General features: G+C 37.5%; 1 protein-coding gene across 2 annotated transcripts in view; it reads right to left on the bottom strand.

Moving 5' to 3' along the window:
* The window catches only part of MYOF (myoferlin), a 122,951-nt gene that overhangs the window by 41,576 nt on the left and 65,673 nt on the right, over positions 1 to 15,702 (bottom strand). For both annotated transcript variants that reach the window (XM_070752411.1, XM_070752412.1), the window contains 15 exons: positions 15,280 to 15,404; positions 14,716 to 14,822; positions 12,743 to 12,935; positions 11,450 to 11,605; positions 9,875 to 10,006; positions 7,997 to 8,160; positions 7,141 to 7,255; positions 5,925 to 6,030; positions 5,599 to 5,738; positions 5,298 to 5,471; positions 3,664 to 3,772; positions 1,842 to 1,919; positions 828 to 1,009; positions 587 to 745; positions 380 to 478 (listed from right to left, as the gene is read on the bottom strand). In XM_070752411.1, coding sequence (XP_070608512.1) covers positions 380 to 478; positions 587 to 745; positions 828 to 1,009; positions 1,842 to 1,919; positions 3,664 to 3,772; positions 5,298 to 5,471; positions 5,599 to 5,738; positions 5,925 to 6,030; positions 7,141 to 7,255; positions 7,997 to 8,160; positions 9,875 to 10,006; positions 11,450 to 11,605; positions 12,743 to 12,935; positions 14,716 to 14,822; positions 15,280 to 15,404 — 2,039 coding nt within the window. The remainder of the gene's footprint in view (positions 1 to 379; positions 479 to 586; positions 746 to 827; positions 1,010 to 1,841; positions 1,920 to 3,663; positions 3,773 to 5,297; positions 5,472 to 5,598; positions 5,739 to 5,924; positions 6,031 to 7,140; positions 7,256 to 7,996; positions 8,161 to 9,874; positions 10,007 to 11,449; positions 11,606 to 12,742; positions 12,936 to 14,715; positions 14,823 to 15,279; positions 15,405 to 15,702) is intronic.

The following is a 15,702-nucleotide window of genomic DNA, read 5'->3' as shown; positions in this document are numbered from 1 at the left end:
GAATTTCCATATTTTGAAAGTGATCTTAGTTCACCTAGATAGTTCTTCGATGCCCACATAGTCTTTAAATGCAAGACTGAGATATAATTGTTAATTTGAGATCAAGTTCATGATGGATATAAATTAAGGATTTTTGAATTTATCACTAAAGCTTCTAATAATGACATCAAATCTAACATTGGATGAATGTTGCATAACGAAAACAAAACATCATCCAGATTTTTCGGGGGCAATAGTTGCCTAAACACTTGATGGCAGCTGTTTATTATAGATTAAAAGTATACTATGATTTTATGCTACTACTTGGTCTTGTGTAAGCAAGTATGTCCAAATGCCTTTTTAACATGTCACTTTGGATAACAAACAATAATCATAATACCTCAATTGCAGTAAGTTGCACAACAGGTCTAATTCCTTGTGGTACCATATATAGATTTGGTGCTCGTTGAGAGGGAAGAATTGGGAGATTGGTGCCACCCTGTGTAAAGATATAGATACATGTTTCTATAATTTATAATGAGACCAAACATGGATATTATCTCATCGAAGTATATTGTCCAAAATAGGTCAATTTGTTTTTCATTACCTTTTCATTCAGTATAAGTTCAGCGGCTAAAAGAACATCTCCACAAGCCTTGCCTCCATTCTTAACTGGATACCAAAGAAGTTTAGGATTGATATCAATATCTGGGTCCAATTTTACCATTGGAGAACAAGAGGTTCTTCCAAGAAATTCGTCTTTGCCCTGAAATCCCAAATATCAAAATGATCATTTATCCAACATCATTAAACCAAAATAAGACATAAACGTTTAGTACGATACCTACCACTTGGTCACTGTCAAAAAGTTCAACAACCACCTGAGGAGGATTTTGTGCTACCATTTGGGGATCACCGTAAATTTCAATTTCATCAAATATAATAGTTTGATCCCAGGTTGGGTTCAGTGTTGAATGGATAATCTCTGTTGTTTTGCTTCGATGAAGGAATGAAACATGAGCATATGGATCTGAAACAGCACAGCAAGGGAACACTGAGATACCGGTACACTTATTTAAAGTTAAGTTTTTCCATTTTTCTACTCTCTCTCTCTTTCTTCTTCACTTAACAATCTTCCATATCATAAAAGTAGTCCTAACCTTGGTACTGAGCTATTGTAATCCATATTACACAATTCCAAAAGATTCTAAAATTGTAATTTACATCTCTCCCTTTTTTTCAGAACTAGAGGCAAATGAATACAGAGTTTTAGGCCTATTGTTTTAAAAAAACATTAAAATCATAAGGGACCTCTGAATAACACCGGGAATATCATTTTCTATATGAAATGTTATGACTTGGTATCATTTAAATTCCTTATGCAAGAGATGTAATGGCAGTGTTATACATATTTTTAACTTTATTTAGAAAGTTAATGAAGTGAATAAAGACTTCAAGGGCCCACATTTATCCAGGTAATTCCAATAGTATAATTTCCTTCTGGAAAATGTTTATGGGGTTCTAATTTATCTCTGTTTGTGGGAAATAGAATGTAACTTTTAAATGGAAACTACCTGGATATTTGAAAAAGAACTAAATGCTAATTAAAAATCTCAAAGCTGTGATTAACACAATGTACATATGATGCCTAGGCAGATTGTCATATGTTTTACATTTTATGACATTTTATATATTGAACCAAAACTATTAAATATAATTAGGCAAATCTTTGCTTAGCAATAATATTCTGAACAGGAAATGCTCAAATTATTTCCCTTGCTTATCAAGTTGTTTCTCCTAGAAAAACATCAGAAAAAGATACAGGTTCTTTGAATTCATTCCTTAGCTTCTATTCTCTGTACCTGAAAAACTGTCTTTGTCCAAAGCTGTAAGATTTCTTCCCTGATAGATGTAACATCGAAGGTGGTAACTAAAAACTCCTAAAACAACAAAAAATATAAGTCAGAGTAAATGAAACAATATTTTTCTTTGTGTATGCCTGCCTTTGAACCAATGACCCCGATAACTAACTGGACAAGTCCCTCCAGTTTACTTCCTAAGGCTGAGAAAGAGTAACTGGCCTACGATTACACAACTGATTTTGTGCCTAAGGCAGGACTAAAATTTACAGTTTATGTATACTTACTTTTGCTCCTCCTTCTTATCCTCTTTATTCTGTCTATGTTGGCATGAGTCTCCATAGTCATTCCCCCATCTGCATTTTTTATGCTATACTCAATTTCTAGTAATTGTTTAACATGTATCTTCATTAATTCTACAGTAACTTTTATTATTTGGTTAGGCTGAAGATTGTTCAATGTTTTAATCATTCTCTTAATCTGTTTTTGCCACAAATAAATGGATCCATCTAGTCCAACAGTATATTATGTCAACATCTGGCATTCGGGAAAACATTGGAGAACAGCTAATGCATTTGTTATTTCTAATATATGCATTGTCTGCCTCCAAAATCTTTGGATTGTAGATTTCCATAGTGTTGAAAGCAATAACCAGCTAGAACCATTTCTAACAATCAGATCAAAAAAGGAAAAGAAATGTAGTACAATTTTAGTAAGCATAAGACTGGTCATATCAGATATACCCACATTTTGGACTAGCTTCTTTGACTGATTAAATAAATGGAAATTAAATTTCTTTATAATTTCTATCAATGTTAATTTTGAAATAATAATGTGAAGTACAGCTGTATTTTACAGTCAAATTGATTATTAACTAAATTTTGCAAGAAGTTAAAGTATAGAAATACATTTGTACTAATACAAGAAACAGACTGAAGACTAAATGGCATTAAAGGATCATTGTTAATTATATGGACCTCTTCCTTTTCTCACTTCACTCTATTAATTTTTGTGGGTTGTCCAATGACAGCAATTTGGCTTGGAGTGTGGGGCCATATTTGATTTTGGGTGGCCTTACATCAGGCCTATGTTAAGATATCCATGAACTGGGAGAGCCAATGTTAACAAGATCAGCCAATGAATAGGCATAGCATCTAAGTCAGCCAATGAGAGCTAAACACTTCTGAGTCTGTGCAGACAATTGAAACTGAAAACTGAAACTTAAGGCTGGGCGTGGCTCAGTGCTCTCTGTCCACTCTGTACTTGTCTGCTCTGCTGAAATGAAACGAACTCTCCTGCTTGTGTTTACTTGAAGAAATAATCTACCTGTGGTATTGTATATATAATGCTCAAAAAAAAAGGGAACACTTAAACAACGCAATATAACTCCAAGTAAATCAAACTTCTGTGAAATCAAACTGTCCACTTAAGGAAGCAACACTGAGTGAACAATCAATTTCACATGCTGTCAGCACATTCAGCTTTGTACAGAACAAAGTATTCAATGAGAATATTTCATTCATTCAGATCTAGGATGGGTTCTTTGAGTGTTCCCTTTATTTTTCTGACAATATATATTATTATGTTTATAAAGAAGTTTATGAATCCAGCTGAATCAGTCATCTGTGTGTGCTTCTGGAATTGATTTTTATGCAACTCTGATAGTCATAGAGTCTTCTTTCTTGCCAGGAAAGGACTCAGATGACTCTAAAAAGAGGATAGGTATATTTGCCAGTTTATACTGCATGTCAACTACAATAAAAGTGCAGCTGTGAGAAAACCAAGGAATCCCATCACTTTGAATAAACAATTTGAACTGACTTACTGTCAAAATTGCAAGAAACAATTGGAGTGTTTGCACCAAACAAATTTGCTGCTGAATCTGTAGACTTCTCAGAAGTGTGGTCTCCATCTTCGGTGCTAAAATCTAATCCCTAAGAGTATATAATTGTTCAATGTTTATAAAACACTTAGCTTAAATCCATAGGTTCAAAATGATTTTCGTTATCAGGCTTATCAAATAAAAACCCAACATGAAAAGAAAAAGGGAAAGGAAAGGAGAGAAGGCAAACATGGCTATCCATACTTAGCTATAAGGATTCCTAAAATTAATGATGTCACTGAAGACCTGATTTAATGGATCACATTTCCTGGAAAAATGATTTTTTTAAAACTAATTTAAGCATATAATTTTCTTCCAATTAATTCTAACTTCTTATTTTAATGAAATGGGGAATAAACTTCTCAGTACTTCTCAGAACAGAAAAGCATATTTAGACGAATGCTTGATACTCGCAGTCTTGTTGCAGTATTTTCTACGCACCCATCTAAGGGGGAAAAGGCATTTTAAAAATGTCTGTATTTCTCTCTGACTGTACATACAGTATCTGCTGCAGACTATTAAATCCCAAAACCATAATCCAACAGAGGCAATCCTTTGTATAGCAACTATTATTAGAAGTTATAATGGCCCTACAAAAGTAGGCATATGATCACTCCTCATACTTGCAACTATCATAGCATTCCTCCTAGTCACATGATCAACTAGCTTTTATTTATGACAGTTGTAGTATCCTGGCTCAATCATTTGTGACCTATCTGGTCAATTTTTTACATGCAGTGTCAATGGAGAGGTTCAGGGGGGAAGCTGGATTTTCTTAAAGACTCTGCAAATCCCTATGCGACTAGACTTAGAATCCTAGATTTAGAAAGCTTAGAACTACATTACCTTAAACATGACCTAAGCATAGGTGATAAAATCATCTGCTACAACATTCTTCCTATCAACAACTACTTCAGCTTCAACCACAACAACACAATACAAGCACACAACAGATACAAACTTAAAGTGAACTGCTCTAAACTTGACTGCAGGAAATACAACTTTAGCAACCGAGTAGTTGATGCAATTGAACTCAGTACCAGACTCTGTAGTATCATCACCTAACCCCCAAAACTTTACTCTTAGATTATCCACTGTTGACCTTTCCCAATTCCTAAGAGGTCAGTAAGGGACGTGGATAAGTGCACCGGTGTGTCTATTGTCCCCTGTCCTAATGTTTCTTTTTACTAGTATCATACATATAAATATTATTATATTTTTGCATATCACCAATACGTACTTGACAAAACAAAATAAATAAGTAAATAAATTGACAAAACAACAAAACAAAACAATGAAATAATTCACCTAACTTAATTTACTTAACGACTGTAGCAAAACGGTCGTAAAATCAGGTGCAACCAATGAACAATTGCCCTGCTTGTAGCACTTTCTTGCTATAATTAAGCAGCATCTACAAAAGGGAAGATGGTTAGGATTGTGACAAGGGATAAAATAATTGAAAGTGCCACCTTTTTAATCCACTTGCCTAGGTCACCTTTAAGTGCAATTTTTAAATTATAGGTTATCCTCAAGGTGAACGTTATGTGATGCCAAGGCAAATTACCCCTACGTACAAGAGCTCCTTCAAGTTTAAAGATGGCAGCTGCCCCGTATGTATCTGAAGGAGCCATTTTTCTTCTCCAGCGTCTGCGGCGAAAAGTATCAGAACTGCGTTGCTTCCAGTGAAACTTCCACCCAATCAAAGATGCAAATTCCCACCCTTCGTGATCTTCGTATGATGTGGTTTCCTAAAACACAATCATAACAAGCAGTTCAATGTAGCATTATTTTCTGACATCTGTTTTCTACATGCTGTCCCCTCCCTCCGTCCTTTTCCACAGACGCTCACTCTCAGCAGCAATTTCTTGGGATCACCTTTGATGCAGTTGTTTGGTTTGGATCCTTTCTGCGTTTTCGAACCAACCTTCGCCTTCGATGGGTGTGATACATTTTTTCTGCTGCGCCCCAGGATTTTGGTTTATTGTCAGGGGGAATGGTAATTCCATATTCCCATCCTTAAATGAAAAATACATGTATTGGCCATTAAAACAGGACTCTCCGTCCACAGTCAATATGATAGCTACTGAAATCTATGATTCACAACCTACAGTTCACCAATCTTTTTCTCAGAAGGCAACATTCCTAAGACTCCTTACATTCATTTTTGAAATAAAAAGCAGGCTGCAAGTTCTAAAACTTACCTTTTTCATCCACTGCTCTGTTGATGTCATAGATCCAAGCATCATCATCCCACATCCAGCCGGGAGGACACATTATTTCACCTGGTGGGGGGGCTTTTTCTCCATTCTTTGAAATAGAAAGAAGCATATTGAGAATCATGTTCACATTTAGCAGAATGATACATGCATATAATTCTGGATATTCAGGGCACATTAAAAAACCAATGTAATAGGTGCAACTGCATATCAAAACTTTGTCTGGTTTTTTCCACATAATGCACATAAAAATATTCAATCTTGTAGATGGGTCAACATCTTGATTTTTTTATCCCATTATTTGGGGATTGGCCCCACATCTCATAATAACTCATTACAAAGTAGAGTACCTGAAAGAGCCAAATGAGGCTCCACTCTTCAACTGTTATGTCCCAAGAAATGTTTAATACAATTGAGTGGCTTAATGCACTAGACCAGTAATGGTGAACCTATGGCACGGGTGCCACAGGTGGCATGCGGAGCCATATCTGCTGTCACGCGAGCCGTTGCCCTAGCTCAGCTTCAACATGCATCTATGTGCCAGCCATGTGCCCTAGCTCAGCTTCAACATGCATCTATCTGCCAGCTATGTGCCAGCTGATTTTTGGCTCACACAGAGGCTCTGGGAGTGTATTTTTGCTTCCAGAGAGCCTCCGTGGGAATAGGGAAGGGAGTTTTTACTCTCCTCGGACTCTAGGGAAGCCTTTGGAGCCTGGGAGGGCGAAACACAAGCCTACTGATCCCACCAGACCTTGGGAAACAGGCCATTTCCGGCCTCCGGAGGGCCTCTGGGAGGTGGGGGAAGCAATTTTTGCCCTCTCCGGGCATTGAATTATGGGTGTGGGCACTTGTGCAGAGTGATAGCACGCATGCATGCTCTTTCGGCACGCGAGGAAAAAAAGAATTGCCATCACTGCACTAGACTAGCAAGGCTAAGACCAGTTATTTTCTATTTGACTCCTCTTGTTGTAGAATTGGAAGGAGCAAAGTAGGATCTAATAGTTGTAAACTAGCAATAGAGTTAAATGCAACTTTTTAAAGGATAGACACATGAACTCTGCATTCAAATTTATTTTACAACTCAGTGATCCATAATTTAGTTTGCTTACCCATTGCAATTAAAATTTCATTTTACACAGAAATAATAATAAAAACAATCTACAGCATTTAAAATTGCTAAGCCATCAGAAACAGCTCTTACCACATCTGTATATTGATCTTCAGCTGCTTTCCATTCTCCTCCAGGATAACGGCTCTCATTTTGATATACTTCGTCTGTGAATTCAGTGTGGCCAGCATCTGCTTCTGTCAGCAAGCTGTGGAGTCGGAAGGAAGACTTCAAAGCATTAGATAACAGGGAATGTTCAACCAAAGACACTGTCCTATGGTATAAACCCAAGGTCACGGTTCTTTTTAAAAGGCTTTTACCTAAGTTTTTTTTTAAAAGATTTATATTTCTATTCTTTAATTAATACAAAGCTATTGTAATTTTTGTAATATAATTGTAATATAAAGCTATTTAGTTTATCTGAACTTTTTTGATAGTAATAGCAATAAATAAATCTCCAGTTTAGTAAGGTATGATGCAGATATTGGTGACATACAGCTCCATCTACTGGGAGGAAAATTATATGTTTCTTTGCTTTAGAATAGAACAGTAGGAAATAAAAATTGTAAAACCAGATATGAGGAGATAGAAAACTAAGTGAAAGAGGAGCGGGGAGGAAACTATTCCATGAGAGAAGGAGGAAAAATTGAGATAAACTAAAAGTAGAAGCAGTAAGCTGATAGAAGAGCCTGGGGCAAAATTTAATTTTTTTTGTTATCTGAGATGAATTTGATTCTATTACTCCAAAGAAAGTGGGCAATGTTTTTGGGTGATTAAATATGACCACAGCTTTGTTAATTCATCTTGATAGAACTGCTTTTCAACAGGAGTTAGCATATTCCTGCCATCCTTTCTTCCTGTTAAATTGACGAGATTTCCTCCAATGGAAATTACATAAGCTTTCCCCACCACCACCTTTTTATGAGAAAAATCCAAGTCAAAACCTGACCTTCTTTCAGGATCAACGAACCACTCGTCTTCCCAGTTCCATCCTTTGGGAGGCAAAAAATATTCCCGTTTCAGTTTGATTTTTCCTGTGACATCAGAAAACTTGTGGCGTCCAACAAGCCCTCTGGTTCCCCACTTTCCAAACATAAGAACCTGGTTTTCATACTGTTGCCAGAAAAGAAAATACAACTTTAGAAAAATGAAACTAGTCACTGTCAGCAGTCCAAAGCCATTAAAAAAAAGGTCAGGTATATGTTTTAAAACTTCTTTATACTCAAATCTATCATCATCACTACAGCCTTTCCCAGAACAGAACAGAATAAAAGAGTTGAAAGAAAGAGAGAGAGAGAGAGAGAGAGAGAGAGAGAGAGAGAGACCTTAGAGGTCTTCTGATCCAACCCCCTGCTCAAGCAGAAAACTCTATTTAACTACTTCCTGCTTTACTCCATAATTTCCATCTAGATGGGGCAAGTGGCACATACATTTAATCAATAAATGATTCCTAGTCAAGGGGTCTCCAGATTCTTCATCTTCTCATATTCTTCTCCCTAAAATTCTAGTTGTCAAGAACAGAGCCTGGTATTTTTCTGCCCACACAGAGAAGGTATCTCCATATTAAGTATTATACCTCTTCCCCAGTCTAATAAATGTTTAGGGTTATATATCATTGCTTAAGATACTTCCCCAGCAGATGCATATATATTTTAACATAAAAACACACCTTTCTTCCACTTTTCTCTCATTACCTTATAAACTGTTTGAATATTTCATAATAATATTCATGGGCGTTACCAAGATCCCATTGTGTTCATCACAGGACTGTGAGTCATGTCGAGAGAAGCTCTGAAACTATTTCAAAAGATCATGAAGATCGTGGAAAGAGGAAAGGATGGAGTTTGGTGGCCTCTCAAAGTCTGAGCAATTTTCAAATGAGTCTAAAAACATGGGAACCTTTGTAGAGCTTTAGCTAAGGAAAGGCTTTAAGACTATAGATTAAATGAAGATTTGAGCACATTTCCCAGTCTCTCTCTCTCTAATGACAGCAGAGAATGACCCAAATATAACCCACCTTTATGGCCTGCAGATCCCTACTTATTCCATCAACCAAATTTCTGTGGTCTATAAAACTGTCCCTTTAGATCTTTCCCCTGGATCCATAGGGATTCTTAATTTGGGGAGAAAAATATTTATGTCCATGACCAATTCTGCTTATCCTTCTGAAGAAGAGCTGAAGTTTCAAACCCAACCTCTCTGATAATATTAGTGTATCCCCTAAAAAGTGTAGCCTCCAACCACAAAATATTTACCTGCCATGCATAACAGCTGCAGCTGTCTGAACTGAAGCACCTTCAAAATCAAGCTTTGGGCTGTAGAAATAAATCCTTTGATTCAAAACACTGAGAATGGCAATATTGTGCCAAGCTATGAAGCTTTTATCTATTACATGGCTTTTGCTGAATTATTTTGTTTATCACTTTATTTCCTACTTTTATATTCAGGGGCACTCAAGACAAATAACACAAAAGAATAAGTAGGGGGATGCAAAAGAACACATTTTTCATGCTCTCAGATGGCAATGTGCAATACCAGTGATAGACCTATTAACTAATAAAGGTAAAGATTAGGATTTGCCCTTGAACAAGTAGTTGTACTATTGATATTATCAAGTTTTGGCAGAAGTCACTGTACAGGTCTCCCATGAATGTTCCATTAAAACGAACAACACATTGCAGAATTAAATTTTTCTTTCATTTGCAAATCCTGAAGGGACTTGCGAAAGAAGAACGAGAAAAACAATCCTTGAAGATTTCAGAATATTAGCATAAGGGCCAAACCTTAACTTCCCAGAGTAATGATAGAGTAATGATTAGACACATACCATTTCAGCAAAGACACTGAATGCTCCTTCGGCAAAGCTATTGAATTTTTTGTCCACTGCATTCAAGCCAAGCCAAAAATTGACTCGCAGCTGTGCTGGTATTTTGACATTGTTGTTTTTATCTTGTGGGTACTATGTATGTTTTAAGAAAAAGAAAGGGGTAAAGGGTCACTTCCAATGTGTCTTCATCACAATACAGTACAAATTTCAAGGATTTGTGCCTCACCGTGTAATTTACACCTTTTCTATCAGAGACTGCTTCAAAAAAATAGAAAACGAAAAACAGAGAGGTTCAAAGTCAAAACGTGTCCTTGATTTGACTTAAGAGGAAGCAAAGACAGCCAGATGGTTAATCTTTTTCCTGTTTTTCCAATCCCAATTGTCAAACCTACAAAACTTTGCCACTACCCAATTCCGAGAATGAAGATTGTAATCACTGCTAATATTTCCTTACTATAAGCAGCATTGTTATGTTGAGACACTCTAAGCACTAAAACACCATTTTCTTCTGAACTAAAGCATGTTTTAGTATTACTTCTGAATTTTTATAGCAGAAGTGGTCTTCCAAATACTGCTGGACTCCAACTCTTATCAGCACCAGCCAGTACGGCTGGCCAGAGAGATGGAAATGAGAGGTCACAGATTTTTTCATCTCTGCTTAACGGTTTAAAACAGATAAATGGCATGGCCTTACATTGGCCTTTTCTCCTATTTTTGTTTAAGTTATTTTTCTGAATTTTCCTGTAGAATGCAAAGGATCAGCCCTAGACAACAACAAATAATCTTGAGAGAAGTGATAGACTGGCTAATACCTTACAGAACCATCAGCAATGGGAGGAGGTTTTTCCTAATCTTAGTTTTTAGCAATTGAAGTTGGCAATAGAGGTGGTTAACGTTGGAACCCACACTGTGCTAAAATACCACAGCTACCTAGAGAACATTGCCAACCTATTTCCATGGTGATCGTATCATTAATTACAGAAATAACTATTCTGTAGTAGGCTGGTATTGGAGCCAGTTTGGTTTAGTGGATAAAGCACCACACTAAAAAGCAGAAGGCCATGAGTTCAAGTCCTACTTTAGCCACGAAAGACAGCTGGGTGGCTTTGGGACAATCGCTCTGTCTCAACTCAACCCAGCTCACAAGGTTGCTGTGATAGAAAAAATAGGAGGAGGAAGGTGTGCTGGTTTTATTTGTCTTCTTGAGTTATGTATAAAAATAATAAAGGTGGGATGCAAACAAAGAAACAAATAAAAACACAGTCATCTAAAGCAGGGGTCTCCAACCTTGGCAACTTTAAGTCTTGTGGATTTCAACTCTCAGAATTTCTCAGCCAGTAAAGCTGAGGAATTCTGGGAGTTGAAGTCCACAAGTCTTAAAGTTGCCTACTTTGGGGATCCCTGTACTAGAAAACATCACCAGAAATTCTAGTTTGCATAAATTAGGAGAAAACAAATACCATAACAAACAAAAGAATACCGGGCTTATCTATTGAACTAAAAGTTGCATTCACCAAATGCTGGTTAAGAAATGACTGACTCACCAGCCACAGACATACATGGAGTTAACAGTACCTTTAAAAAGATTGTCTGAGTTTTCCCACAATATTTGCCAGATGCTTCGGGACAAGTTGTTGAATGTAAGATCTCATGAGCAGGAACACGAGCATAGGCCAATCTCTTCTCTCCCCGGATCATCCATATAAACACATCAGGCATACTGTTTTGTGGCTTTTTGTTTTCAAATAAGAAGAGAACAATGAAATAGCTTTATCAGTCTTGTTAATATCCAACATTATTTCTAGGCTTCTTTGGAAATGTCTTATCAGTGAACAGACCCATTCTAAAGGCCAACTTACTGTCAGTGTCAGATGAAATGCAGTCCAGCTTGCAAAACTGTCATATACTGTACACTTATACTGCAAATGCCACTCACATTTACAATATAGTACACATGCATCGGCAGCATCGGCTGCACAAGCCACAATTATATCAAAGTGATGTCATTATGGCTCATGACATCAACATACAATTGACACAATCAACCACAACAACACAAGAGCACACAACAGATTCAAGTTTAATATTAACCGCTCCAAACTTGACTGTAAAAAATATGACTTTAGTAATCGGGTTGTCAAAGCGTGGAACTCTATACTATCATCCCCTAACCCCCAACATTTTACCCTTAGACTATCCACGGTTGACCTCTCCAGATTCCTAGACTTACAATCCTGGGTCTTGAAAGCTTAGAACTACGACGCCTTAAACACGATTTAAGTATTGCCCACAAGATCATATGTTGCAATGCCCTGCCTGTCAAAGACTACTTCAGCTTCAACCACAACAACACAAGAGCACACAACAGATTCAAGCTTAATATTAAACGCTCCAACTTGACTGTAAAAAATATGACTTTAGTAATCGGGTTGTCGAAGCGTGGAACTCCTTACCGGACTCTATAGTATCATCCCCTAACCCCCAACATTTTATCCTTAGACTATCCACGGTTGACCTCTCTAGATTCCTAAGAGGTCAGTAAGGGGCGTACATAAGCGCACCAGAGTGCCTTCCGTCCCCTGTCCTATAGTCTCTCCTATATCTCATATTTCTTCTCTACTATATCCTCTATAAACTTCATTGTGTATTATTGTGTATTGGTCAAAATAAATAAATAAAATTATGTTATCCGCATCGTGGCAGTTGACATAATTTGGTAAGTCGTGCCCATCTATGTCATGGGATCATGATGCGTGTGTTGTCCTTTGCCCATGGGTGCTCAAGTGTGTGCATGTACTGTATGTATGCATGGGTGTGTGTGTGTGTGTGCAAACAATCCCCTCCCCACAACGCATACAATCCATTCACCTCTTCAGTTAGTTGTATTAATTTGTCCAGCCAATCTTCTATGTCTGGCAGAGTGGCCTTCACATCCATGGCTTCATTCTTGAGTCTAATTGCTGCTTCTTGAATCTGATGGAGGGACTTGACCCGCAATTTGAGGATCTGTGTGTCAAGGACGGTGACATTCTGCTTGCCTTCTAAGCGAGGCAACTCCTTACTGAAAGGAAATGCCAGTAATTTTTTAGCAATTACGTTTCATTTGGCAAATACTTAGAAGGTCATAAAAATCGCCACAAACTACTGCAATATAGTTATGTTCCAGGGGTCTTAAGAAACCATTAACTCTGAATGCAACAAATGTAGAAGGGGAAAAACTGTTCTCAAAAAGAGCAGAGTTGATGCCTGGTGCATTTCAGAAAATCATATTCCTTTAGTTGGGGAAGATTCTCAAAATGAAAATACATAAATATAGATATGAAAATAAAAAGAGTAAAAACCTCAACTATTTAAATATTTTATTTTTTGGAGCATAAGATGCACACACACACCCCAAAAGAGGGTGGAAAAGTCGGTGCATCACATTCACCGAATGCAGCCATTTTTGCTGTCCTGAAGCCTTGCCCCTGCATCCCATTTTTGGACAGAGGGTCTGGGAAGCCTGCAGGGAGCTCCTGGATACTGAGGGATGGCAAAAATGGCCCTGAAAATGGCCAATTTTTTGTCTGTTTTTTCAAAAAGTGAGGTGGGCAAAGGGTCTGAAGTGCCTGAAGAGAGCTCCTGGGGATTGGGGAAGGCAAAAATCCCTCAATATTTGTAAAAAAACAGGCAAAAAAATGGATGAATAAGGAACACAATACTGAGAAGAACCATGTTTATTAAGTTCGCTGGTGCCTGCTTTGCAAGAGTGTTTCTAAATAATGGAGAAGCAAAGATGTTTATAGACGTTGAGGGCTACGAGATGGAAAATCCTAGGGATTTGCAGGCCAATTTAGGAATCAGCCTTGTCTGGATAACTGGGTTAGTACTACTGTTAAGCAAAATAGGCCTTTCAGCAGGCAGCATAAGTGAGGAAGTTCATTGCAAAAGAGATACAACTGAATGTTGAGATCGCAATAAGAAGATATTTGTAGCCCAGGGTTGAATTGTGGAATTCTCAATTTTTTGTTGTTTTCAACCAAGTTGAAAACTTGTAAACCAAGCTTAGTTTTCAAAACAACCAGGTTCAGAGAGTACCATGGACTCCATAATGTTGAGGTCATCAGCTGATGTAGGATGGAAGGTTGGAGTTTTTCTAGTTTGTAATTTCCTTATAAGGATTGCCCTTGTGTTGTGCCGTGAGATAGTGAGGAGGCTTCTATACCTTGATTTTGATGGAATCGGAGGGGCCTTTGTCTGAGGCAGGGAGGATCAATTTTGGCCTCATAAGCAAAGAGATGAGCTGGGTTTGATCCTGCTCACATCTAAAACTTGGGTGGGAGAGAGCGTGAAGCCTCCATTTTGTTTGTCAAGATTTATTTTCTCTGCAAATATCTTCAGTAACAGTTATTGTCTTTGGAGGGTTTTTTTTCAAGTATCTTGCTGGCTTAAAAAGGAAGATATGGGTAGTACATGTGTCTGGGTATGAAACATCGATCTAGTTGCGCTTCCCAATATTTAGCACATTGCTTAAGCATGGTGAGTTGTATCTCAACACTGAAATGGTCCTCTCTTGACACCTATAATGTAATTTTTGAGGGGATGTTCTTTTCATACATCTCTGGGTCAAACAAACTGTTTGGCCGAGAATCACCTAGCCAGCTTTCATGCATAAAGAGAGATTGGAACTCACAGTCTCCCAATGATCGGCCTAGAGTCACCCAGCTGGCTTTCATGCTAAAACAGGACTAGAATTCACAATCTCCTGGTTTCTAGGCCAGCACTTTAAGCACTAGACCCAACTGGCTCTCAGGCATAGGAATACTTAGCGACAAAGAGAAGAAAGATATGGGACTGCTTACCTTAGGTCCACTATAAGTTCATCGATCAGCTTCAACCATATCTCTACCAGTTGATTTTCTGCCCTTTTTGCTTGTATTCCTGATTTTAAAGCTGTTAGGTTCGCTTGCTAGGAAGGGAAAGAATTGAATAGCCAACGCCAGCTTCATTTTTATAATTCACCAAAACGACTTTGGAAAGACTCATCATAGTTATTCAAGTTTAATTACAAACATTGTATGAATCTCTATGTAGGACAGAAGTCAGCAACAATCAAGGCCTTCAATGATTTTCCCCTTACCCAAAATCTTACAAGATTTCTGTGATTTATAGTTGATGAAAATTCTTAAATATCACAAAATCACAGTTAGAATTTTGATGTTCTTTTGTATAGTTTAGAAATATTATGAAATTGTAATAATTTAACTGGGGATAGCACAATTATTTTATAGAGATAAAGATAAAGATGCTGCATTACCAGTCTATTCTTAGAAACTACATATAAATCTAATTTTGGAAATTCATAATACATACATTAACATTAAATAGTTAATAATAATTGATTAAAATAGTTCCAAACTACTTACCAATTTTGCTATCATAGCAAGAATCAAGTTTAAAGAATCCAATCTGTGACTTATATCCTCCCAGTAAGAAGTCAATGTTACTACTGGCTTTGTATTTGCCCACGGTAAATAATAATAATAGTTTCCTAAGATGAAATATTGATAGATGAATAATCATTTATTTATTTCATGAGATTTATATTCTATCTTTTCTCAGGACCTCAAAGTAATGCACATACACAGCAGTAGTGGGTTCTAAAATCTTTTGCTACTAGTTCACACACACACCACTTCTGTTCTATGTGCAGAAGCATCCTGGGTAAGTGGGCGGAGCATCCCAGGTGGGGGGACGGAGCATCCCAGGTGGGGGGGCAGGGGATCCCGCCACCGGCACTACTGGTGCACAGAACCGGGCCGAACCAGGAGTAACCCACTACTGATACA

This window comes from Erythrolamprus reginae, chromosome 5, assembly GCF_031021105.1.
Source record: "Erythrolamprus reginae isolate rEryReg1 chromosome 5, rEryReg1.hap1, whole genome shotgun sequence".
NCBI classification, from domain to species: Eukaryota; Metazoa; Chordata; class Lepidosauria; order Squamata; family Dipsadidae; genus Erythrolamprus; species Erythrolamprus reginae.
The sequence above is the reverse complement of the archived record's forward strand: the minus strand, read 5'-3'. Positions and strand labels throughout refer to the sequence as shown.